Source organism: Prinia subflava, chromosome 2 (genome assembly GCF_021018805.1).
Source record: "Prinia subflava isolate CZ2003 ecotype Zambia chromosome 2, Cam_Psub_1.2, whole genome shotgun sequence".
NCBI lineage: Eukaryota > Metazoa > Chordata > Aves > Passeriformes > Cisticolidae > Prinia > Prinia subflava.
In genome coordinates, this window is record NC_086248.1 from 69086982 (window position 1) to 69113921 (window position 26940).

The following is a 26940-nucleotide window of genomic DNA, read 5'->3' on the forward strand; positions in this document are numbered from 1 at the left end:
GGTCCTGAACATTGACCTACTAGTTTAATGTACCTTTTCCAATTTATTTCATTATTCTTAAACCATTTAATCTTCCTCTTATGTCTGGTGTGATCAACAGTAGATTCAAAAATGGATTAAATTAGTTTATAGGTTTTCATTTGGAAACAGTTTTAGTCTGACAATTAAATTCAAATAAAAGGAACAAAAAAATCTCAACTTAGGTAGAAGTTCAGAACTACCACAGGCATTTAAATTGAAAATTAGACTGTTTCTGAAACAGCGGAAAAAACAGGGTAAGTATTTCAAAACCCAAACCAAACAACTAAAAATCCTCAAATAGCTAAAACATCAATCCTATATTACAATACCGTGGAAGTTTGCATCAAATAATCATAGTCATCCCTATCATCTGCTAGCACATCCTCAGTAAGCCGTGCAGAGTGACTCGTGCTATAATCTGGCTTTGTCCTCCTGAGCATAAATCTGCAATTAAACAAAAGTAAAATTAAAATCTCTACTAAAAGCTCAATCACAAAGGCAAATTACTGAGAAATAACAGAAAATTAAAACCGGAAAGAGACAAGCTAATTTTTAAAAGCACTTAAATTAATTCTGGTCTTAAACTGTATATTCAAAAGCTACTTGACTTATCTGTCAAACATGAGTGGCATTTTCCTCTACTTTGAGTTGAAGAAGGGAGACTGATGAGAAAAGGTAGCAAGCTACTAACCTTTGTTTAAGACGTGAGGGCTTTTCTTGAACATAATCTTTATGGTTATTCAACTCTGGTTTTGTGGCATCTTTTTCTCTTTCTGTCCGGTCAGGAACCAGATGACCATGAGCAGTTTTCATTAGAACCTCAAAATCAGAGTCAGCATCATAATCCTCCAAGTCATTTTTTGGGCCAAAAAGACCAGAGCCTGGTAACCCTCCTGCAGCTGATCTGGAGAATACCTCAGCACATTCAATGGGCATGCTTAATCGAAAAAACATGACATCTGTTTTACTGTTCTGTGAGCCAAAGGACTTCTGGGTGACCTTCAGACAGGGGCAGCTGTCTATGGTACCATCAATTCTCATCACCTGTGAAACACAAACATGTAGTTGTTTAGAAGCTGATGCTTTTTCTGCCATGTAAATATTCCATTTGTATTTCAACAAGAAGCATCCATGACTCGCAAAACTTGCAACAGCATGGTGTCAACAGTCTGATGCACTGCAGTTGTGTGCTCTCATTTTGAAGGAAATAAATACTATGAGGAGTGGATGTTTTTGTTGTTCCATTGTTAAATTTAAAAAAAAAAAAAAAAGTGACAAAGAAATTATGCTTCTCACCATAACTCTTTGCAACATAAATCCAACTCTGCCCAGAACAATGCAGACCAAGGAATAAAAATCATGCATGTACATATGAAAGAACATAAACTGTTTCTTAAATACCACACAGCTGAAAAAGAGTTCCTATTACATCATTTCAGAAAGATTTAATGGTAAACTTACAGGGCATGAATTCAGTTCCATCAAGATGTACAACTGATTGGGACATAAGCTTTGACACAATTGGCTAATAAATATTTATTACAATTAAAACTAATTAGCTATAGAAAAGTCAAAAAGTGTGTGCACTAGAATACATGGTATCTGTTAATTAAAAATGCCCAGTTTCTGGAAGCTTCTTACATAGCTCTCCCTGCACAAGGAACTACTAATGAGGACATCTTGTATAATTTGTCTCTCGGAATGTCCTGTTAAGACATGCCATAGGTTTTGTAGAAAGAAAAACTACCAATCAAATAACTACATTCTTTACGATCCTACCAAATGTAATAGTTTTGTAACAGGTATTAAGGTTCATCCAGAACTGGGTCAACATATCACATTAAAATCTTGTTTGGAAGTACAAAAGACGTAACTCAAACATATTCAAGTGCCTAGAAACATTTCACTAGGATTACAAACCTCAATGTGTTCATGGTTTTGTGGCACTGGTAGAAACTGAGGAAGCCTTTTACTCAGCCAAATGGTGATGTCTCTGTTTGTATTAACAGCAAAGGGTTCATACCCTTCCTGTAAGCCACATATGGTGAAATATTTTAGAGTGCTGACATCTTTTCCAAAGTTCATTCTTCCCACTTGAGACGGGCCCAGGCTGCACACAGGTAGAAATCCTTAAAACAAGATGAAAGAACACATGGGTTGTACATAATGAATATCAGTGAACTGCTCTCTTCCATAACTGAATGAAAAACCACTTGTGGGAAAAAAAAGTCTTGAAAGCAAAGATTTTAAAGCTAAACAACCACCAACAGCAGATCACATCTTGCCTGTCACCAAATAATGTACCTTAAATATCATTCTGAAAAAAAAAAAAAAAAGAAAAAAAAAAGCCCTCTAATAGTTATGGATATTTTTAGGCAACACTCAAACTACTCCACAGAGTCTGATAGCCAGCTCTTGGTTAATCTCTCTCCTGAGCTGGTAGAGTATTGCCAATTTTACTTTAAGTCTTACTACTATTGGTATTCCTCCTAAAATGTAATTATTCATTATATTTTGAGAGAATCTTACTTTAAAAGTAATACAGTGCTTCTCCATGCAGCTATAACAGTGCAAAAAAGCCCTACAAATATATACAAAGTGCATGTCATAGATATTTTAAAAAATAAAATTAATTAATTTTAAAAATTCAGAGAACTCTGGCTTTGGAAAATGAGAACTGAAAATATGACACCACTTCATGAAACTTAAGGTATTTTGGTTTGGGATTGTGTTTTTTGTCTTACCTTTTGAATCAGCTTAAATTTGTATGCATCTTACTGTTTCGCTAGCACAGCGAGCACATTTGTGACTTCTTTTTACAAAAGTTTTTGTTTGTTTGTTTGTTTTTTTCCTGATTCCCCAGAATGGGCAAGGACACTTCCCCATACGGCTGTTCTGCAGGCACATTATTTTTTTTTTTCTTGATTTCAGCTTCACAGTCTAAAAACCTAAGAATCTTTCATTTCTTCTATTTCTTTTCATCCCGCTCTTCAATTTCTACAGCTAAAAACTACTTTGTAGATTCATTTGACCTAGTTATTAACAAAATACTTTCTTTTTTATCAACAAGAAACATGAAGTGCTGTTCAGTGGTTCTGAGTCACATGAATATAACAATTATTGAAAAATATAAGGACAAAATACAAAGTAGTTCCTTGCTTTTCTTTAGGATCCCAGACTAAAAAAGAGAGCAGAATATCTAGTCATGATGTTTGTTCTTCAGAGACAAAGCAAACTCCAGAGCATCATCTCCAGGGAATACTGTCCACCAAATAAATGATCAGCCTTACGTACCACTTTTTGAAGATTTTACTACATATACACAAGACTGGTTGTCATGTGTATTTGTATTAGACATGATAAATTTAATGACATAACACTACTAGCCATAAGTTGAAGTCAAGATTTTTGTCTTCCCAACTTGGCTCTTAAATCACAAGGCATCAACTCCTCAGATAACACAGCTATAGCAGACAACATGATACATATCAATTCTGCTAGTGTAAATCCAGTGATGAGCAATAATGCAAGTATTTTCCAGCACTAAGCAGAACAAAATTGTATTAAACAACACTTAAGTAATGTTATTAGTTATAGTTAGAAAATCACATTCACATATAGAGGTATCTGCCATGATAAAGCCTGGTAGCTCTAGTTGCTCTTGTTGGTAGTACAACCTAACATGCAGCACTAAGCTGGCAGAGCATCATATCCCCTTTTCATTGTTCCTAAGTAAATTAAATCTACGGGACTGGTTTACTGCAAGGCTGCATCAGAAATTCTGTTTTCTAAAGCAAAAGTTTCCTTTCTGCAGCAACAAAACATGCACATGATTCACTGATTGAAGTGACCTGCAGAAAGGTCTCAGGGCTGTGAAGCAAGAGTAACAAAACCAAACTAAAGCCAGTCTACAAAAATAAAACAACTAAACAAACAAACCTCCATAAATTTATTTGAGGTATTTCATGTGTATTAAATATGCAAAATAATTTCAAATATAGCTTTGGAGTTATTAAATCTGAGATCAATCAGAACATTCCTGTGAAAACAGACTAGGATGTTATTTCAAAAGGCAAGCTCTTTCCTACAAAAACAATACTAAAGGAACTTAATGGGAATTACAAGGATATTGTGCAAAATCTGAGAGGTTTGACATAAAGTCTCTGACATGGTTACCAAAGCTTTCAGGCTCCATGTCAAGCCAGGAACTCATTTAGCAGAGAGATCTGTTTCATTTTGAATCTGCAGCTAGAAACAAGCACCACAAAAAGTACACCACTATGATTTCATCAACTTGGAATAAATAATTAAATGGAACTTGAGTTTCTTTCATAATCCACTATTCCTCAATAGGAGTTTACTAACTAATAACTGAAAAGCCATTAAATGTAGTGGCCCCAAGATGATTTTTTGCATTTAACACTAAGTCAGTTCACGTATTGCTTTCCCTCATCATGTTACCATTGCATCTAAGGAAATCCAAAGGCAGTAAAAACAGGCACCAGTCCAGAAAATTAATGGCAATTATGTAATTTTAAATAAAATAAAATTATTTCGGATTGGTAATGTACGGCAGAGGAAAGGGGAAAAAAAATCTCACAAAGTACTCCTGAAAGTAAAACACTCAGAAATCCAGATGAAACTAAAGTGGTTAAAACTCAAAGAGGGAATTGCCTAACTAAGAGGTATGAAATTCATATTTCCCATGGGAATAGGATAGGGATGAGTGACTCAACAGTATCACATGGAGCTCTTATTGTTCAAAAAATTTAATTTTATCTCTCAGGTACAGCTGTATTGTTTAACAGATGCATAATATTTATGGTGCAATATATGGACCTACAAGAAAGGAAAACTTAAATCCTAATTTTTTTTTAACATTACCATAGTTCAGAAGTTCTAGGCAGTTTACATACTTAATACAATTTCTTACCCCTTTTCTGTTCCTATCTGCACACAGGTATATTATTAAATTTATATACAAAAATACTTCTTTGGTACAGAATGAATCTGCCACCTGACAGACCCTCACAATCTTTGCCATCTCTAGCAATCTCTTAAGTTATGTCTTCACAGTAAACTAGCACCTGCTTATGGATGCTCAAAGAACCCTACACCAAGAACCCTACAACAAGCACAAAGCTCAATCTGCTGGTTCAGAATTAAGCAGAATATTTTGGAGGATAGTTTTGTATCAGCTGACTGGATCAGGTGTCATTTCTCCTCCCAGTGCTAAAACAAAACCTTAAAGATGGCTTAAACTCACCACCACAGTTTCTCACTAATTGGACAGACATGGTATTACTTCAGTACTTCATCTGATAAAATCTAATGTCCTTGCCACACGTGGCAGGGGGATGAACTAGGTGCTCTTCAAAGGACATTTCCAATTCAAATCATTCTATGATACATTCTATAATTCTGTTACATCATACGGTGATCTACTGCAGTGAGGATGAAATATTAAAAGTCATTTATCTGCCTCTTCAGACAGATCCCTGAAAAATAGTAAAGGGTCTCGCAACAAAAGACAGCCACAAAGATCACTACAGAAATAAGCCCTTCCTCATTGTCACTCCCAGCAAATTTCCTTTCCAAAAGGCTAATACCAAATAGAAAAAAGGACAAGGAAGACAAGGCGGGGAGGCAGGGGCAGGGATGAGAATGCGGATATGAAACACAAAAGAAACACATTTAAGTGAAGTCAGACCTAAAACCAGGCAATAGCAATTTAACAGCATGATATATTACAGTACTTACCATCAGCAACCTCAAAGTCCTTGAATGCAAGTTCTGAGCCTGAGTCATCAAGCAAAATTTCACCATTTAAGGTGAACATCATAGTGTGCTCATTCATGTCAACCATACATCCAACAACATCTCCTGCCAACCAAGAGCGGCCAAAATGCTCATTACCTTGATGCCACCGCTGTGCCTGAAAATAATTATAAGCATTTAAAAGAAAAATATTGACAATGAATGTGTTCTTGTCTTTAAGGGTGGAACTAATAATTAACTGCCTCAACTAAGATGGCATTAAAATGAACAATTTCACAGAACATCATTCCAAAACTGTGTCTGTGAGTACTCCAAGCTGACTCTGAACTTCCTGCAAATACCCTTCACATCAGCATTATAAAACATTGGGAAGAGAGTTGACAGGGAAAATTTCTATTTCAACATTTTATTAAAAAGTTAAAGTTTAGTTATCTGCCAAAGTGCTTTGAAAGACTTGTAATCACAATAATATGCTATCAATTACAATGTTTAATAGCTACTTTACAAACATTTTCTAAGCAACTGTTTTTATTTACTTAAGCAGCCTATAAATTCATTGTAAGCAATCTGTATTGTTTCCTTAAGTATAATTCTTAAAATACTTCATGTAAAATAAATTAATCTTTCTCTCATATCAGATTTTGGAAGGAATACAGTGGTCTGTGAATGAGACAAGCACTGGGCATCTGACAGATTTCAGTGTAGCTGAGAGCTAATGATTAATGATTCCTCTGACTGACTTTCAGGTCAAATACTGTAAAGGCCTTCAACAGGATCTTGGATTGGGGTTCAAGTAAATTAATATCTGTTAAGAACTACTGTAACCAAGCATAGGAAAGAAAAAGCGTTAATAACTAATAACAGAGAGGATTCCTATTCATGTATTTCATCACAAGTAGATGTTTATGCACTGTATCCATCCTAGAAGTTGTACAAAACCAATGAAGCTTTCTTGATACCTTGAAGGTCAAATTTTTTCCCAATCAAGGAAAGAATAATTAAAATCAAACACAACAAAATAGCTTTGTGGATTGAGACCTAAACGTCAAACCGTAAGATTCAGAAGGCTATTCCAGTAAAAATTGAGGACTTGAATGATTTACGTAAGATACTTCTAGGAATACTGTTGATTTCTGTTACATATTTTAAAAGAAATAAGGGAAATTATTTCCACTACCAGATACAATAAATAATTTGACAGTGAGTCATCAGTACCCTTAATAAAAATTGATGTTTGGATAGCAGTTGCACTTGCCCCCAATACTGAAATTAAAAATTTCAATGAGTCGTTTAATCTATTCTCAGTAGTATAGTCAGTAATACAAAGGTTTGTTTTCCTATATACTTTTACTACTAGATTTTAATTGGTCTTTTTTTCACACAGATTTAAATTTGAGCAAACCTTACTGGTTCTGTCATACTTTATTTAAGCTGTGAGGATTTCCATGAAAACCTAGCTATACTCCTTGGAACTCTTACACTTCCACAAAAACTTTGTATCAAAGTTTGCCTCAAATACTGTTAATAATCTTAACCATATTTATTCCCTAATGGTACTTCTTATAGAGAGAACAACAGAGTATAACTTTAAAGAAATTATTCATAGCTAATTATAGCTCTGCCAGTATTTTGACTTTGATTAAGTCACTTTGATTTCTGGTTCTTTATATATACTGTAGAAACACTTGAATTCGTGAAAAAACATTATAGAAATGCCAAACCTTGCTAATTAATTTTTCAGGTGTCACTGATTCTAGTTATTCCCCCTAGGCCCTCAAAGACACAGAAATAATTTCATGAAACTTCAATGAAAACAGAGTAGGCAACTGAGGCAATGATACATGGAACAAGACACAAAAATTAAAAGTTTTGCAGTCACTCATATTATTACAGATAAACACAAACAAACCTTAAAGCCATCAAAGACAAAAGCTTCTTCATCTGAGCCAAGTTCCTGATCTGGCAGACAACCTGGCCTGGTCCAGCCAACTCTCATGTCTCCTGCAGTAACTGCCTCAAACTCAAAGTACCACTTCCCAGCCTTCACTGCGTAAGTCTTTTCTGTGCGGAAGATCCTGAACTTTTCCATTATCCCACTGCACACATCCAGTCTTGTTGCTGTAAGGGTTGAAATAATAAAAATAATTATAAAGGGGAAAAAATAATCAATGCAGAAAGTACTGTTTTCAACTACTGTCAAGGAACAGTGAAAGCAAAAGAAAAAAGGTAAAGAAGTCCTGTTGAGCATAGAAATGAAAAGAAAATTGTGCCTGCGGAATGGCTGTGTGGGGAAAGCGTCCTTATCCATTCTTGGAATCAGTGGTTTAAAAAACAACAAAAAAACCTCACAACAACAGCAGCAAAACATCACACACACAAAGAGAGGAGAACTTAGAAATGCAGCTACAAATAGATGACTCAAGAATCTCTCTGATTCTTTTTCTCAGATTAGTGGGGGGGGAATAAGGTCAAAAGCATGGATATTTTCCTACAAATTTGTAATGTATCAAATACAGCCTGTGCAACATTTGAAAAGTCAGAATTTCAATCTAATCACCACAATTCCTCTTCTCTCTGAGTTTGTTATAAGATCAAATTTGTCTGCACCTACTTGCACCTGTTTATTAGACCATGCTAAGAACTTCACCCTTTCTCTTCTGTTTTCTCACACACACCAAGGTCCATATTTCCAATATTACTTCGGATAGCCTATAAAATCACATCCTTCAGAATTAACCATCGCTTCTCATGCCACCATGCCTGACTTCAGTAAGGTGAGGTTCATTAAGTTTCCTCTAAGCAATGCAACTCTCTGCCATGAAATTCTTTATCGATAAAATTTTCTCTTTGATAGTCTGTACAATTAACGCCTTAGGAATACTTTTGAAGACCCTTAGTACCTCACCTTTACAGAGGAAACACCACAAAGCACAGTAACTAAGAAACTGTTTCTTTTTAGATTCTAAGTAACAAAATGCTTTCTAGAGTCTAAGCAATCCCAAAAATACAGCTGCTGTGGGAAACCAGTTAAGTATCGATAATAACAAAACATAAAAAACAATACTAGAGAACTTTTGTAAAATTAATGTTTAAATAAAAATTCATGCTTGGGGATGCAGAGCACCACTAGAGGGCTCTAAATCCCTTATTAACAGTATGGATTTTGTGCTGATGAGAGGATCCTTGTGACACGCTTTATGCATCCCCAAAATTGAGAAGCTCACAAACTGCAAAATCTAAATCCCCAAAATGACTATAAACATTTTGCTGAATAAAATTTCAGTCTTTGCTCTAGAAAAATCAATTCGTGCGACATTGTTCTGCAGTCCATTTCCTCTGGGGATTTAGCAGTAAACTTGATCACATCTTTCAGAGTCAAGGATTGCACTCATGTTCTTTACATTAGTAACTCTATTCACAGAACCAGCTAGACAACCTCTGTATTCTAAGGAAAAAGACAATGCTTTTCACACTTCATGCCCAAGGAAGGGCAGCAGCATGTGGTTTTCAGAGCTATAAATGCAAAAAGGGTATGTTCATGTATTGTTCAAGCAGGATGTGGAAGAGACTGTGGGAAAGGAGTGTGCTCTCTCCCCACTTGCCATTAGACAGCCCCTACATCTCGACAAGAGGCAAAGGCCTCCTGTACCAGCCAACCCACCATCTCAGAACCAAGATTTCATGCTCAATCTTTCTTTGCAACATCGCCTTCCCAACAGTGGGAGGGGAAGAAATCCTAGGATTATGAAGCAGGGATACACTCTCCAATCTTGGCAGATTTAAGAGTAAAACCATGGCATCTTGCCACCAACACTGTCCAGTCCACTAAGGAACACTGTTCTACCTATTCAGAAATCCAGCCTCTTTACATATTCATATCTCAGCAACGCCTCATATTTAAGTGTAATTTAATGGCAGGACCTAATAAAAGCTGAGGATCAGAACATGCATGTGTTTGGAAAAGAAATTCCAAATGGTAGGTTCCCTGTGAAAACTGCAGGTATGAGTTAATGCCTTCTGCAGAAATGCTTTACTGAAAGTCTATGACCTAAATAGGTCAAAACTTAACAATGACTATCACTATCATTAAATGAAAAAAAAAAAAAAAAAAAAAAAGGTTTAGACAAATTTCCAAATTTTGCTGAGATTATAAAGATTCTAGTTTCAATTTTGATTATTCCTTATTTCCTTATCTCTAAGTGAACTTCTAAAGTAGATTTGATATGGGTTAGCTCTATTTTTTTATTTATACATTATGTCTCTTGATATCTTGTACTTTCTTAACATTATATATGCTCAAGTTATTGAGTTAAATGTTGTACTTTCTTCTAAAATTCTTTGCTAATAATTCAGATTTTTTTTTCTTGTCTAGGATGTCTCAAACTGAAAATACTGCCCAGAATATCAAGAAAACATTCAACTTCGCAATGATGCAAGTTCAAAGAAAACTTTGTAAAAAGCGAATTAAAATTTACCAATAGTCTAATTCAACTTCCAAGATCTAAGAAAGCCCAGGAAACTTAAAGGCTCTAACAGACTATCTAATTCTAGATTTGCAGGTTGACATGCACAGAAATTTGGTTTGCAGTCATTCATTTTAGTAAAGTTCATCTTGTAGCCTCAAGCGTTTAAATACAAGTTTGTACACTAACTGTAGAATACTTAATTATTTAAAGTAAACGTTTTAGGAATACAAAATTCACATCTACTAAGTTTGTCTTTTTTTCTGTTTTGTCTTGAAATAGCAAATATAGTGTTAAATAAAAACTATTCCAAAAAAAATGTGTTTATTGGTTTAAACGGTAAATAATTGCTTTAAAATGTAAAAAGGTTACATTTTGTAAATATTTATTTGAGGCCACAGGACAAAGAAAATAAACAAAAAGGAAAGGAAACAATAAGCAAAGAAAGAAATTAAGATCTAAGAGAACAGAAAATGGAGAAAAGCACCTATTAGATTTGGAAACACTGTTCAAAATATTGTATTGGACCAACAAATCTAGTAGCAGAGTGGAAAATTCTAACCTTTTTTTGAGAAAAAAAGACAAAATTAATTACCATGATCTTGATCAGGAGCTTCCAGATTGTAACCATAGCCCAGAAGGGTGCGGACTGCTTCCCGAAGACTGTCTTTGTTGGACTTCTTTGTCCGATCATCCAAAAGCGCGTACGGGACAAGGCGAGGATTTCGTCGATTTTTCACATCCTGCGTAAGTATGAAAAAAACAGTTCAACTTCAGAAACTGTGCTTTGTCTGACAGACAAGCTTATTCTTCAATAGCAGTATAAAAATTACTGTTTATATCAACTGAAATCATGTAACTTCAAATATGGTAAGGAATCAAAGAAATTGCAAGTCTATAAATTACAAGACTGAATTCACTGAAAAAAAATGACACACACGAATAAACAAAGCTCTGGGTCTTATACCTGCTGTAAGTTTCTGTCAAATTTAGTTAATAAAATAACCATACAAACCACAGAAACAAGGATAGAGCCAAAGAGTCTGATAGAAAAGTCAAAATAATTCTATTTCATACACTGTTTATGGAGCAGCTACCATAAAGAAAACCAACTTGTTTCTAACTAAAGCTGAGACATTTCTGTACCACTAATATACAGGTGTTTGTTTAATCATTATAGAATTAAACCAGATAGATGAAATGCCCAAATAATAAATGTGATAAATCAAAAAAACAAAATACTACTAATAAAAAATAATAAATCCATGCAACACTAATTAATAAATTACAAAACAGATTATAAGCCCATGCCTTACTATAACAACCATTTAAAACATGTATTTTTCAAAAATAAAGGGGTTTGCAAGAATATGATTTATGTGCTCCATGTGTAGAGTTTTTGCAATAGATAATTAAACTAACCTCTCTCCAGCTGAAATGAAAGTATTGGTAAGGTTTCATCTTTGCATTTTAGGTTTATTAAAAAGCAGTGATTAGGTTTTCCTCTACTGCAAAATTATCTTATTTGAAAGCAGTGTTTAACTGGATTATTTAAATGGCTAATCTAATTTTTAGTGACTAACAGAATTGTTTTCTTGTTTGTATTTTCTTCTCATATCCTATCAGAATTTATCGGCAATGAGAGAAACCATGCAAAGAACTCTTCATGTTTTTCTTAACTTCTTTATTTATAAAAAATTACAGACAGGACATATCATATAAAAATAGTTGATTTTTGTTTTCTTCAGTACAATATTAAAGATACTGAGAGGCTTTTATTATTCATTAGATTTATTGAGATGTCCAAAACTAATGCCTGTTATTTTAGATGACTGTCTACAATGAAAGCACCTTAATTCTTTTACAGCATTACAGTTCTAGTTTTAGGAACATACATGGTTACAATTCTATCTGTGTAAGCAGAGAAGAAATAGCACACCCATTCTGAAAAAAAATCCTGCAGGGATCTTTTGTTATCTTTTAAATGCTTAGATGCAAGGCTATCTGCCTCTTGCCTCAGCATAGTGAGCAGATATTGAAAGGTCAGTTAAAAAACAGTACTTGATGAAATTTGGTCCTACAAGTTATTCCTCTAGGAGAAGAAATATTAAGGGACAAGCATTACCTACATGCTAAAAGGCCTAACAGAAAGATAAAGGTAATGCATTGCTGGGAACACAAGCTACAAAACCATATCAGCTCTAATTATATTTATTCCATGGAAAGGACAGTGGGAGGGCCAACACTAGTACCGTTTGAGGGATCTACTTTTCATATTTATTCCAAATTCTTAAGCTGACATCCTGGTTTGTCCAATGTTTCATTTGGTAAATGTGAAAAAGGTCTGCGTCCTTCGAGCAAATGCTGAAGTAAATGTTATGAGATATTATTTGATATAAGAGTATTCACATTAACATTGAGGTGATGAAACACTATGAGTTTATTTGTTATTGAAAGGACACAAAAAAAGAGAAATTATTTCCTCTGAAGCAGTATATGTCCAAAAAACATTGTGAAATACTGTCTTTAAAAATATGAGAGTTTGGAACAATAAATATGTAACTTCTCATCCATGATACAATGTTAGACTAATGCATTTGTAGTTCCCATAGTGACCATTAACACAAATTAACATACAGGCAATCAGCTGATAACAATGTATAAAATGAAATATAGTATAAGTGCTTTTAAAATGGCTAAGCACAAAATGACAGCAAGGAGAGAAAAAAAAGGAATACAGAAATGTAATGTGTTAAGCCAATTTGATTTTACAGAAGTTTTCCCTTGGATCTAAATTAATTTAACATTGTGACCTTTTTCACCTATTCAAGACTGTGGCTACCTCTTTAAATTTGAATGTGAGAAGAGATTTTTCTTTTAACAGCTTTGTTCCTTTTTTTTTTTCCTTTTACACATCTATTTAAATTTTGAATGTGTTACTTATTTCTGAATTAAGTACTCTTATTGTTATATTCATCATAAGTTTTTGTACTAATGACCTTCTGCACCCCTGGTGTAGGTGTAGAGAATGATAGTGCACAGTGATTGAGCTTTGCACATTCGCAATCAAGTCAACAAGAAAATTGATTAGCTAAGAGTGGTAATTTTTACTGAGTACATTTCCAAGTAGTACAGAGACCAAATTCCTCCTACTCAACACAAACAAGTTATTGCAGACTTGCAATAGAAAGAAGTTTTAACATTCAACCTAAGTTTTTTAAATTTTTTTGCCAAAATTTTCCAGATTTGACAGTCTAATGATTCATCAAAAGGCTGTTTAGTACAGTTTGTCTGGCAACTACTTCTTAACAGACAAATGGTTTGAGCTGGATAGCACACGTGATATTTATATAATTCTTTTGTTTTGAATTCAGAATCTATCCTATCACAAAAGAAAGGGGCAGGGGGGAAGCCTGTGTATTTTATTACACAGCTTTTTCTTCATTTCATGTAACAAACATTCATTAATAATTTAGAATTCAATTTACTTTACTTAGGAAAACATTGCAGCTGTAAAAGGCTGGGATGCCTGGCAGAATGTGCCCTGGATGCAAGTAATAATGTTAAACATCAGTGATAGAGCACTGACCATGAAAAGTCAGTATTACTTTTCACAGTGTACATGAGAAATGACTGATAAACAACTATTTGAATGGGCACAGATTTATCCTTTGTAGGATATGAAAGGAAATGAATTAGGCAAAAATTGGTCAACAATGGGCCAATTTAACTGCATACATTTTTTTAACCACGTGTAGGTCTTAAAAGGAAAAGAACTACAGAAAAAATACCTAAACACACACACCAAAAAACATCAACAACCCTTTTAAAACTTCTGTGACAGGTAAAGAACACTGCTGCACAGTAACTCAAAGAAAACACACACATCAGATGTAAAGTGCATTCTTTTGTTCAAGGAGTCTGTGACGTGTCAATAACTGATTTCCTGGCACCAGCCCTACAACTGGTCTTGGAACTTGCACAGACATAGATCTCACCTAAGAATGAAACAAGAAAAGTCCACATAGTCTACAGCAGCAGAGAAAACCGTAGTCAAATTCTATAAGCAGCCCTAAGAGAACCTATTAAGAGATGCAGTATGTGTAATAAGATTGTGTGCTTCAGCAGTAATTCAGTAACAAAAAACAAATTATCATATAAACCTCTAAAAGACATCTGAAAATAATAATGTTGTTTTCAGAGCTATAAATGTTGCATTGTAAAGCTGTGCACTCCTGGACCTTCCCAAATCTCTGAGAAGTTCAGGAACAGCACAGACCACTAGACTAAAGGGAACAAAAGCTCATCAGAAACATATGTAAATAAGTGCTTATCAGAAAGAAAGATAGGAAAAGACTGTAAAGCTAAAACACATAGTAGGAAGAGTGCAGGGAAAAATATGGTAATAATATATTGGGAACACACATTTTGTGATTTTAAAGTATTAGAGCTGCACAGATCCATATTCTGTGTGGTACTGAAATGATTTTTCTCTCATAAGCAAGGCTGTTAAAGTACATGCACAAAACAAATGTATTTCAGCACACATCCAGTGAGACAGATGTGCTGTTGTTCCCTTAGCTCCCTTTGCAGCACTAGCAAACCCTCATTCCACAGCTGCAAATTGATTCTGTTTGCTGTCACATCTCCACCGACACGCAAGATCCACAGCTCTCACTATCACAAAGACTTCTGAGCTATTGCCACAACAAATGCCACGAGGCAAGCTTGCCAGCAGTGTTGCCAGAAAACCGGTGAGGCCCCATGTGCACGTGCAGCACGGACACTGCGAGCAGGATCATTTACCTACACCCTAACTTTCATGCCTTGCTACCTCAAGGGCTAGCTTTTCCACACCTATCACAGCAGCTCATGTTCAAGCAGAAACCATGAAAATTAAAAATCATCTACACAGGGGAAAAGAAAAAATTCCACTCTAAACTGATATTTACTAAAAAAGTAATTTTCCCAAGTCCAGAGCATTAGAACCAGAAAGCACAATAAAGTCCTCACAAAGCTGTACTCTTAGCAATGTTAATAATCCAAATGTACCCAACCAAAGAAGAGGTGATGTTCCCCATCTGGAATACTAGCAGCTGTGTTCTAACCTTGGAAGTATGTGTATCCTTAGTAATACGTGCACAGCTTCTGCCATCTTACACTGAGGACCACAGCCATATGGAATGCCTGGCAGAATGTGCCCTGACTATAAATGGAAGGAACTAATGTATCAGTATAAATCATGTAAAATGTCAAAGTGAGGTAACATAAGTAGTTTTTACAAGGACAAGATGCTGTTTCTATATATGTTTAATGAAAAAATAAGCAACAACTTGATTTTTCCCACGCATGCATATTTCACCCAGCCTGACTTTCCATAACAATGCCTCTCTTGCATTGCAGCCTTAGGCTGAGAAGACCAGCTCCTGATCAATTAATGATACCATATATTTTCTATAAATCTGAAAAAAAAAAATGTAAGATCCTGTCTTTGAAAAACCAAATTGTCTTGCATTTTTGGGCTAAAGAGAAGTAAGATTTCCTATAATTGCATGTCAATGCCCACTGACTATTCTAGGAGAGGAACTGCAGAGCATCTTTCTTAAGGAGCTTTCACAGAGCAGAAGGAAAATTTTAGTTGCCAATATTTACAAGGAATTGTTAAAGCTTGTTAAAGATTTTTAATGCTTTTTATTTTTTCAGTATCAATCAGGTTTCTGATTGTTAGCTTTTCTAGCCAGAACACACTGCAACATGAAGAAAAAGCAAGATACCCTTTGACAAAGCTATCTGAATATGTGACAATGTATATAAGCAAAATGTGAAAGGAACTTTTTCTGTGATCTCTACAATCAGTGGGGAGCCTAGAACTCATGTATTCAGGATGAGGAATGAGGCAGGTAATGTACTTAGAACTATTTTCATTTGCTTTCTGATCTCCAAGCCCAACTCTATTCTCTTCTTTCTGCCTTTTCCTTATTCATATGGATGTTGGGATTCTCCTGTATGCATAAAATCACCATTTTATGCATGTCCAAAAATACTGTAAGTTAATGGATAAATTTATATGCAATCTGAATATTTTCCATTAGATTGTGAAGATTTAGTCATAACTACATGCTTTTATACTTCAATGCTATTTTTCATTGTCTTATTATGAAAAATTCCTTAAAAGTAGCCAAACAAAAAACCTCATGTAATTATGACAAAACTTAGTATTAAAATCCATTAAAAAAAAAAAAAAAGCCTTCTCTCATAGCACAAATATGATTATTTTAATTCACTTACAGTAAGACTACATTGCTTCTTTGCTTGGATCTTACTCCTGTATCTGTCCTTGTTCATTTACCATTTCCCCAGTCCCAAGACCACCAACTTGCAGGCAATCATGTTCACCCTTGAAGGGACACTGTCAAGTACTTTCATACTGATTTCTGGGCTTGTTTTTCCACTTACCCTTGCTACTTACTATATTCTTTTAAGCAGAAATACATATTTTTCCTACCTGTTTTGCTCCTTCTGCTTTCTCCCTTCATGGAGCAATAGGCAACTGTGAGTCTGTACTACCAAAAAATATTTGTTTGCGATCAGTGTCATCACAACCTTCCGAACAATTCTGGAAACAGGATTTATTATCTAACTTGTGCTCCCTCTCCTGGCTGGCTGGCTCTGCAGCAGTAGAACAAAAATACTGGATATAGTCATGCATAAAATGCAGTTAGTTATATCTTATTAAGAGAAAAGGCTGGCAAACAGTGATGGGTTTAGAAGAAAGAAATCTCCAAGTTGGAAGGCATTTTCCCCAACAGCTTTTAAAGAAAGAAAAGGTTTACACATTAACTACTTGACAGTATCCCTTTAACTTTTTCATTTTGTATAATCTTGAAATGATGAGGCTCTCATACTGAACAGACCTACTAGGTTATTTAATTCATCCTACAGCCACAGCACTATTGCTGTTCATAACATTTCCCAGTGATTAGTTCATCTACTTTGAAACATCTATAAGCTTCTTTCCCTTAGGAAACTATTTTACAGCTCTGCAAGATCTGTTTATAGTATTATACAGCACAACATCATGTCACTTTATTCCACTACTGTAGCATGTCACAGTAATATTATGGGATGACAAAATGTAGCCCATGAAATAAACCCACTGGAGTCAAGCAGAAGCACGTAGCAGTGTGGACAACAGCTAGAGCTAGCAGCTTGCCATGTGGTATGTATGCCATCTAAATGAGAAGCATCTCTGCACTGCACCCAGAAAGGAGCACCTTGCTCTTCTGCTCTCTTCTTATGGATTTTAATAAATGCTATTTGTTATCTGTATATTGTAAGCACTCCTGAAACTCAGCTGTTGGTCTTTTCTCCAGAAGAAAAAAAATATTTGAAAAGAGAAAGGATATGGAATTAAGAGCAAATCGACATCCAAAGCACGGCAGCTTCTGCAAGACAAACTATTGTTGAAAAAGGGCATCATCTACCTTTTTAACTATCCATGACACTGTGGTAACTTATCTGCCAGGAATAAGGGAGTAAAGTATACTGTTGGTCTTGTAAATCTGCTTCCTGAAGGTCATGAATATTTCCCTGCTCTTGTCCACATTTAACAATCATCCTCTGCTGAAAGCACAACTATGATAGCGTTCACTGCACCACTATACTGCATTCTCAACAACAGTGCACAATTCAGCACACAAGTCTTTAGTCAGTAAAAAAAATCTTGGATGTTTAAAGCATAAGCACTCAGTAGTGCAAAACCCCAACTGGCTTTCCAACTCCAAATGTGATCAGTTTCACAGGCACTTAAGCTTTTTAGTTTTAAATTCTTCAGACTCTTCTCTGCATGCCCATAACTGTCTTTGTCTTGATAAGGAAGAACAATTAAATCTTTATCATACATACCTAAGCCTAGTCAAGATTTAGAGCAGAAACATTTGTCTAAGACTCTTTTAGAGCATAACCTGCTAGTCAAAATCAGAGTTTAATTCACATCGACTGCTTAAAAAATATCTGAAAACACAACTAGGGGCTACCATTCCCATAAAGTTTTTTATACAAAAACCTGTCCTTGGCTACCAGAATAGATGTAGATACCTAAATCCTGTTTGTCTAGTCAAACATCTTTGAGGCTATGGAGTCAATCTTTTAAAACTCTTGAAAAATGGGTAATGGACCACTCAGTAATTGCAAGGCTATGGGGTTTTTAACAAAACCTCTAGTTGCCATGAGTTTTCTCACACCCAAATATAAACTTTAATAAGTGAGCAGAGATTTAATTTTCATGTTAAAGTTTGTCATCTAGTGAGCAGGACATTTATTAGGAAGGGAGCCTAGAGAAGGCCAGAGTTCCAAGAGTTTCCCTCAGGAAAGTACTCTAGTAGTCAGTAGATAAAATACAGAGAGCTGTTCAGTGAGTAGATCAGAGTCCTCCATTTTCCCCTCTGCTCTCCCCCTGTGAGGCTCCAAAACATCTCCTCACAGGGCTACAATATTTAGGTTCAACAGTCAGTTGTATCTCTCTCCCTAAGTACAGCACTAAGAGCCTAAGACAGACTTCATGATTCTTCCGAAGTGTTTAATTTTAGGTTATATCCAATACGGGATTTGTCTGATCAATATTTTTAGCAGTTTTGGGATGATTTTTAAAACCAAGTTGTGGCATTGAGCAACTCCACTGCCTTTTGGTAGCCGTAATAAAACTAATGATTTATGACTATCACATCACACCTCTTCAAATGCCTTCTATATCAACAAGCACACCAAATCATACAAAAAGACAGTGTGTAATAAATATATTGCGAAGATGTAAAGGAGAAATTTTTTGATTGCTACCCACTCCCATTACATCTTTTACATATCATTCCCAAACCAATAACACTGGGAAAATCTTTGATATCACCATTTAACTGACTTTCCTACTTAACAGCTCACTAATTCAGAAAACATGCAATTTAGCTGCAAATTCACTCCAATAAATATGGCAAAATTAGTTGTGAGTTTTTTCAAAGATACACTGAAAGAGATAAAGATTTCAAAGATACAAAGGGTAGATTAAATTCTCTTCAAGACCTAAGAAAATTTATTCACAATGTGTGAGTCATAAGATTAAATTTCCCCAATGACAGTTAGAAATTTAATTAGCTAACAGATGCATTTGATTCCAGAAACTTCTTAATTTTATCTTAAAAAATAAATTCTGTTGCAAAACTAAATTTTATTTTGGACTAGGTCAAGTTTCTATCAAAGTTGTATTTTCCAACTTTCATTTATTTTAAAGCTCCCAATTGGCAAGGTCCTCTATTGAAAATGATTTGCCTCTGGAAGAATAAAAAATATGGGAGACTTGGTATAAATTTTTGAGTATGTTCTTCAATATATCGGAAATATTTATTTTAAACATACAGTTTTTCATTCCAGAAAAGAATTGAGCAGTGACTCCTTAAAAACAGGAATGAAATAGTGAGTTCAAAACTAAATAATCCCCTCCCCCTACCTAACAACAGAAAATCATCACTTTCAACACTTTTCATGATTCATATTCTACCAGAAATGTTAGCAGTACTTCAAAAGGCCACCTTTTACTTAAAGGCGCAGTATTATGGAAAATTTTGATCCTGGGGAAAGCAGGAGAGTTGCAAAAATACTGATTTTCAGTGTTTTTCTAGCAGAGAATATACACATATTCCAGTCTACAAACAAAAGAAATTACTCACTGTCTTTCTAGACCCAAATACAGAACATAGATTTCCTAAATAGCTTACAAAGTAACACAATTGTTGGAATCCATGTTTCCATGGATCCTCCGCAGAGAGTGAGAAGTACAGAGATGGAATTAAAACCTTTAGAAAAATTAGAATATATATAAAGCTTTAGACACATAAAGTAGAAATCTAACCCTCAGCTTTAAGTTTTACATGCCCTAAGTCCTAGTTGTCCTAGTGTACAAGGACAGAGCTTTAGGCCTAGTGATAGAGTATAGACACAACAAAAATACAGTAGAGTACTGTTTATAATTTTTAGTATGAATTTTATGTACAACAAGGCAGAACCTTATGCTAGTAAGATAGAATTTTGTGTTAATAGATATGCTATGTGCATAGGTTTTGACGCTGTTTTTCGTAGTTTTACAAACTTAGAATTGTACCTAGATTGGTTAGTGTGTAGATAAAATATATGAATATGCATTTTGTAATTTGGGATAAAAAAAGCCTCTGTGTCGGTCAGTCGATTGATCAATCCGATCTATCTATCCAACCTCCACCTTCTGCGGCCTGAGGAAGGAGCCCCGCCAGGGAGCCGAATGGGATTCTAAAGGTACCATCCATTATAGCCTGGGGTCCCGTCCCTTCCCCCTGCGAGGGTTCAGGACCCCAGGACCCCTCCTTGCCCCTGCGATCCCGTCCCTTCCCTTTCCCCCTGCGGTGTTTGCCCCAGAACTCTGTTCGGGGCTGCCGGGGAGTCTGCGAGGGTCCGGGACCCCGGGACCTCCTTCCTGTCTCTGCAACCGGGAACTGTGTGGGTTTGGGACCCCGGGACCCCTCCTTGTCCCTGCGACCCCCCCGGACGGGAACTCTGTGCGGTTCAGGATCCCTCACTGTCATCGTGACCCTGTGAACGAGGGCTCTGTGTGGGTTCGGAATCTCGGGGCCCCTTTCTGTTGTTGTGACCCCCGCGGCCGGGACCTCTGTCTGGGATCTGTGATCTTGTGATCCCTTTCTGATATTGTGACCCCACGGTTGGAAAACCCTGCTTGGGGTCAGATGGGAGGCTGATTTACCTAGAGGCTGTAATGTCAGATTTGTGCTCTGCTTGATGTCTCATTAGAGTTTTGTGTGTTAAGATTTGTATGCTTAGGTTATTGTTTTATTTAGACTTCGCTTGTTCATATTTATAATTGATTGTATTGTAAGACCGCTCTTAGGACTCTCGCACCTTCAGATACATGCTTTTATATAATAAACCACTTTGCTTAGATACTAAAATGTTGTAAGACCTATAAAGACTTTAACCCGTAACACGACCTCGGCACACAATGACACCTTCATAGTAAGATACTATAATGAACAAAACTGAAATGTAGATATGCAGCATATATTTTGTCACATAAGCATACCTGTATGTGATGAGGCAAAGTGCTTAACTTAATATATAAAAAACAAAGATTATTTTACACAAGAGTTTTTCAAATAGATGAATTTTGTTCCTGTAGAAGAACAAAATTTGACATATGTGGTACTGAAATGTATAACTCAAATTTTTGTCAAAAACAAAACCACTGATTGTAGGAAGAAAAGGGTATGTACGTACAAAACAGCTGTTTCTCATTTTTGCAAAAATAATGATCTTTTATGCTCAGCACAAAACCATGAAAACTCATTTTTTCTCCAAGGGGTAAATTGTCCTAAAAATTCACTGTGAAATGCTACCACACATTTATCAATGCAAGTGAAGAGATCCTTGTGCATATAAAATTCACTGCCAATCACAAAAAGAATGGAAAATCTTGAGGGAAAACTGATATAGAAGCTGTCTAGAAAAATAAGAAATTAGGCTCATGGTATACCAAATTGACTAGTTTGGGGAGTTTTTTAAAGAAACCGAAGAACATGTGTTTTTCTTTTAATAATCCACCATGCTTTATTCTTACTCTCCTCCCTTGTAGCACACTGGGATAACTACCAAATAATACTCCTATCCACTGGAGCTGAACTACTAAAGTAGGACTAGAACTTTGAGACTGACTTAACTATTCTCAGTTAAACACAGCTTCTGCCAGAAAAGTATTGCATTAACAAAGTTATTACTAGAAGTTTACATTCTGATTTTCCTGGATAAATAAAATTATTCAATTCTCAGAACCACAAACATTTAAATGATTCCCCTAGTGAAAGTCAATATTTACATTTCCTAAAATACTGGAGCACATTAGCTTCCTGCATGCAATTTTCTCACCCTGAGATCTAGATAGCGTACACAAATATACCACCATGTCTTTTTAATACTGCTTATAAAAGAGTCCCATGCTGCTATTTAGCAGGATTGCTTTAAATTATGTATTTTTGTTTTCTTTGACTGACAAACTTGCATTTGCTAGTTGTTTCTTCCTGCCAGCATGTCCCCATCATTTCCATTTAGCTGTGAAGTATCTCAGTAGATAAGTGCTGCCTTGAGTGTCTGAAGTTAGCACTTACCTGCTGGATGCCGTATGTCCAGCCCTGCCTTATCCGGTCCCTTGCCCACACATTGTGAGCATTCTCTGCCAGTTTATCCACCATAGCTTCTTGAGAGGGCGTCAGTTTGATAAAACTCAGATCCATGGGCGCTGGCTTATATCCACTCAACAACTGATAGCTGTTGAAAACAAACAAACAAACAAACAAACAAACAAAAAAAAAAAAAAAAAACCCACAAAAAAACAGAACTTGCAGTTACTTTTCAATAAGAAAAAAATTCAGAGAAACCACAAAAGAAAGAAGTAACATCTACGCAATATATCTATATAAATATGATATCTGCCTTTGAACATAAAGAATAATAATGTAAATTTGATTACTGATTTGTTTTTGATTTTGATTCTGTTTCAAGCTAATTGCATCTTGATGGGATGAAGTAACTGGCAATGAAAGCTACCCAAAATGGTCTGAAATAAAACTGTTTCTAAAGTATTTTAGTAATGCCACACATTCAAAGTAGTAGATTAAGATGTTTATCTAAATGCTTATATAAACAATATTATTACTACCTCTGAGCAGATGACAATGCCTATTAAATTCTATCTACTTCCTACTGCAACAAGAAAATATATTCTTCCTGTTTCTATAAAGGACTGCTAAGAGACAGAGCATGTCAAGTGGTTTACTCAAGATCAGTTTTGAAATCCAGTTTAAAAGTTTCACTTCATAATAATTCATACTTCAACTATCTTTCAAATCATAGGAGCAAATGTTTAAAATTTAAGCATGACCTTAGACTAGAAAGGCAGCCTCCTTAGTTTTTTTTGGGAATGCTACTTTTCTAAAGTTATTCCCTTCCAATTAATTATAGAAATCTCCTACTTTACTTATGAGAAAACCTTCAATAAAGCATTATTGTCTTTTCCAACCTAAATGATTCTAGGATTCTATTTTTCCTCCAGCATACAAAACACTATTTTGGTTTGTTTGACTCACTATAAAGGAGTCTGTGGCAAACAAACAACAACATTCTCTCTTTGAAATTATACACGCTGGGGTGTATAAAGAATGGCTAGTTTAAATAATTGCTCAATTATTTTCTAAACAATTTGGTAATTTTCTAGTATTTATTTGTGCTGACAGAGAGAAACCCATAAAATTAAACAGTATTTATCCCCTTTTATATCCTAAAATATTCAAATACATTACCAATCTTAATTAATTCTCTTCTGTGACAACCATTTTAAAACCCATTTAAACAAATTATTTGCTGAAAACAATAATTTTAAACAACCAGATATTTAAGAAGTACTATTATCTATATATAAGAGGTTGAATCTTCCTTCAAAGTTATCACAGTAAAAAGAAAATTTTAAGTTTGAAAATGACAATTCAAGAACATTATTCCAAACTCTGCCATCCACATAGTTCCCAATCTGCAGGTTTCTATTACAGGAAACCCCCACAGGAGTTCACTGCCTTTGCAGTTAACCCCTCATCAGGTGTCTGTGAAGTCACTTCAGTGAGAGGAGTAAAACAAGAAAGTAATGGAAACAGCGAAACCTACAAAATTAGCACACTTGTCAGGTTGGCAATTACTGCGCTTTTTCCTGCCACGCTCCCCTGCACAAGCTTTTCAAAATATAGCCACAATGTTTTCCTTTCCTTTTTGCTAGTTTTTTCAATAAGTCAGGTATTATAATTGTGACTTTGTATGTATGGTATGACTTCAGGTTTCTAAAGTTATGACTGTTAATGACATTAAATACACTCAACATTACTGCTCTTCTTATATTAGAAATTATAATTTCTTCAGACTTGAGATTTAGCTGCAGTTTTTAAAAAGCAGGAAATTTGATTCACTTGAGCAATCTTGCAAATGCACATATATTTCTGCCCAGGAAATTCAGAAGGAAAATACAGAAGGCCCTAGATATCTTTTCTTCTTTGAGAGATACACAGTTATTTTGGGATACCAAAACCGAAGAACAGTTTGGAGGGGAACTTAAATTAATACCCTGCTTTTATTCCTATTCATTCTGCCAAAGCCACCACATCAAGGATTCTGAAACTGTAATATCAGTGCTATGCAAATTGGTGCAGTGTGGTAGATATCAAAGACTTGATGGTCCAGGTTCTTACAGCTACCTTATATTAAATTATTACCTAGAAGCCTGCAGGAATATTGCCAGAATGAGGCACAGAATTTTGGCTCACAGAAGGAAGAAAGAAGACATACTTTGGATAAATGTGCTGGAGGTTATTACACTGGCCTCAGGGACTGCATGTTATACAAAGGTATGGGTCAGCGAAGGATTGCTGTGAATAATGGAGATATGCAATATCAGAGGAACAGATATTTCTGCACAGAGCACAGATATTTCTGCACAGAGCACGTTCCTGCAAAGGTTTGCTACTGGTGGCAGGAATTCCAATTCAGCAACCAGCACTTACCATTGCTCTGAGTCATAACCAAGGAAACTAAATTACTGTCTTAAATTCAGAAATAACAGACCATGAAGAAGTTCTCCCCTAGTAAAACTGTGGCATTTACCTTTCTGGCTTTTTACCTTTACATAATCCTCCTTCATCCCATGGCCTCAAGTGTATGTTGAGCAATAGGGCTGACAGATAGGCAAATGAAACTGAAGTTCCACTATCTCTACTGTGTCCAAGTTCCCAAATTCTTTATTCCCAAACTCTTTGAATGTGTACACTGGTGCTAAGAAGCCTGGGCCACTTGGCTGAGCCATGAGAGCTGATTTCAGAGCCATGGTAGTGGAGGCCACTATACCATAGCAGGCTAAGCTCAGTCCTACTGATGCTGCTGCCAACAGATCACTTAGAAAAAGGTCAGGTGGTTGTACCAGTTCTCTACACCTCGAGTTGTGACCATTTGAGAACTTTCAAAAGGGTCACCTTTAAATATCTGCAGCACAATAAAATACATTGGCAAATTTACTGTAAAGTTCTTAACAAAGTCTCTGTGATACACACAATATACAAGAGAAACACATAACAATGAATGTCTGGAAGAAAAACTGTGAATTATGGTATGTGAAAATTTCTGAAAACTCCTGAGAAATCATGCATGTAACTGTATGCCCAAGAACTAATAAGACTAGCGGTGTAAATATTGAATTGTTAAAGTAGAATTCATTTAATTTACACTGCCTAAGAACAAGACACATTGAATTTCTACTTACTTCTTTGGAAGTTTCATTTTTTTCACTTTTTCTTCAGCACGTTCATCAGCAATTCCAACATGGCAGCCTAATGCCAGCAGGGTTCTAGGGCACAGAAATCAGAGATTAATTACTAACAGTGTTTCTATATTTTGAGTTCCTACTGTTCATAGGCACACTATAGTGCCTATAAATGGCACTACAAAACAAATGAGACCTGTGGAAATTATTACAATATAATATGAAGTGATCAACACCAGCCTTTTTGTATATGTAATAAGCTTTCTGATAGTGTTGAAAAAAATGCCACAAGATGTCCCAAAAAATTTAGTAAAAATATGAGCAAGGTACTTCAAAATGGAGCTATAATCTAATGTATTTCATCTATGAGGTATTAGTTTGAAGACTGCCCTTGAGACATTATTTCTGCTTCATATACTTAATCATACCACTTACATTCTCGCTCATACTGCTTCATACCCACACCTTTATGTGTGTTGTTACTTATATCACAGCTATAAAAAGAAAAAAGGCATAAACTAAGGCACTTATCCTTAGAATGTGTCTTCTTTCTGAGAAAGCTATTTTTAGAGATTTCAGTTGGATCTGGATTTTTTTAGGACAATACTGAAGAGAGAACTGACTGCAGAATACATGATAAGCCTTCGGCCAAAACTGCTATCCCATTCAATCTAGAGAGTGTCTTGTACCTACCACAAGGCTTATACCACAGAGCCACTGAACCAGCCCATCATGGCCTGACTCTGCAAAATGCAGCTCACTTCAGAAAACAAACACCGAATCTATAAACTTAAACCAGGGTTAACAGTACTAACTGGGTTTCTGATTACTTCAGACTTCTTCCTTTCCTTATAGCCACATTCTTCAGCAGCATAAATTTTAAGTCTCATTTTTCTTCAGGATTTGATCTGTAAATTATCAATTATTTGTTCCTGCATTTATATTTAGTGTTGGCTTATAGTCTTTCTTTATCTACACGCATATATAAAATATTGACATTGAACTTAATGGAAATCCTAGACAAAACTCAGAGACTGAACTTAGGTGTCAAATGAGGATTTTCTCAAAACCTGAGGGTGATAACCATATCTTTGATAGAAACTGATTACAGAAGAAATCACAGGTATAAATACTTTGGACTTCATTTCAAATTTTACTGAAGTGGAAGAACGGTGTCAAACAAGGTTTTTATTTGTTCTTGCCACTAGCTAAAAGAGTATTTTCTAGTCTTCCTTTACCTATATTTACTGCTCTTGAATTGAATAGAGGAAAAAAAAAAGAACATAAATAGTCTTC

At 35.4% G+C, this 26940-nt stretch overlaps 1 protein-coding gene across 1 annotated transcript in view; it reads right to left on the reverse strand.

Moving 5' to 3' along the window:
- Nucleotides 1–26940, reverse strand: part of RYR2 (ryanodine receptor 2) — a 383210-nt gene that overhangs the window by 134327 nt on the left and 221943 nt on the right. The window contains exons 25-32 of the mRNA XM_063390404.1: nt 25645–25728; nt 22457–22616; nt 10858–11005; nt 7709–7917; nt 5782–5956; nt 1942–2150; nt 713–1065; nt 351–465 (exon numbers count right to left, since the gene is read on the reverse strand). Of these exons, the coding sequence (XP_063246474.1) occupies nt 351–465; nt 713–1065; nt 1942–2150; nt 5782–5956; nt 7709–7917; nt 10858–11005; nt 22457–22616; nt 25645–25728 (1453 nt within the window). The remainder of the gene's footprint in view (nt 1–350; nt 466–712; nt 1066–1941; nt 2151–5781; nt 5957–7708; nt 7918–10857; nt 11006–22456; nt 22617–25644; nt 25729–26940) is intronic.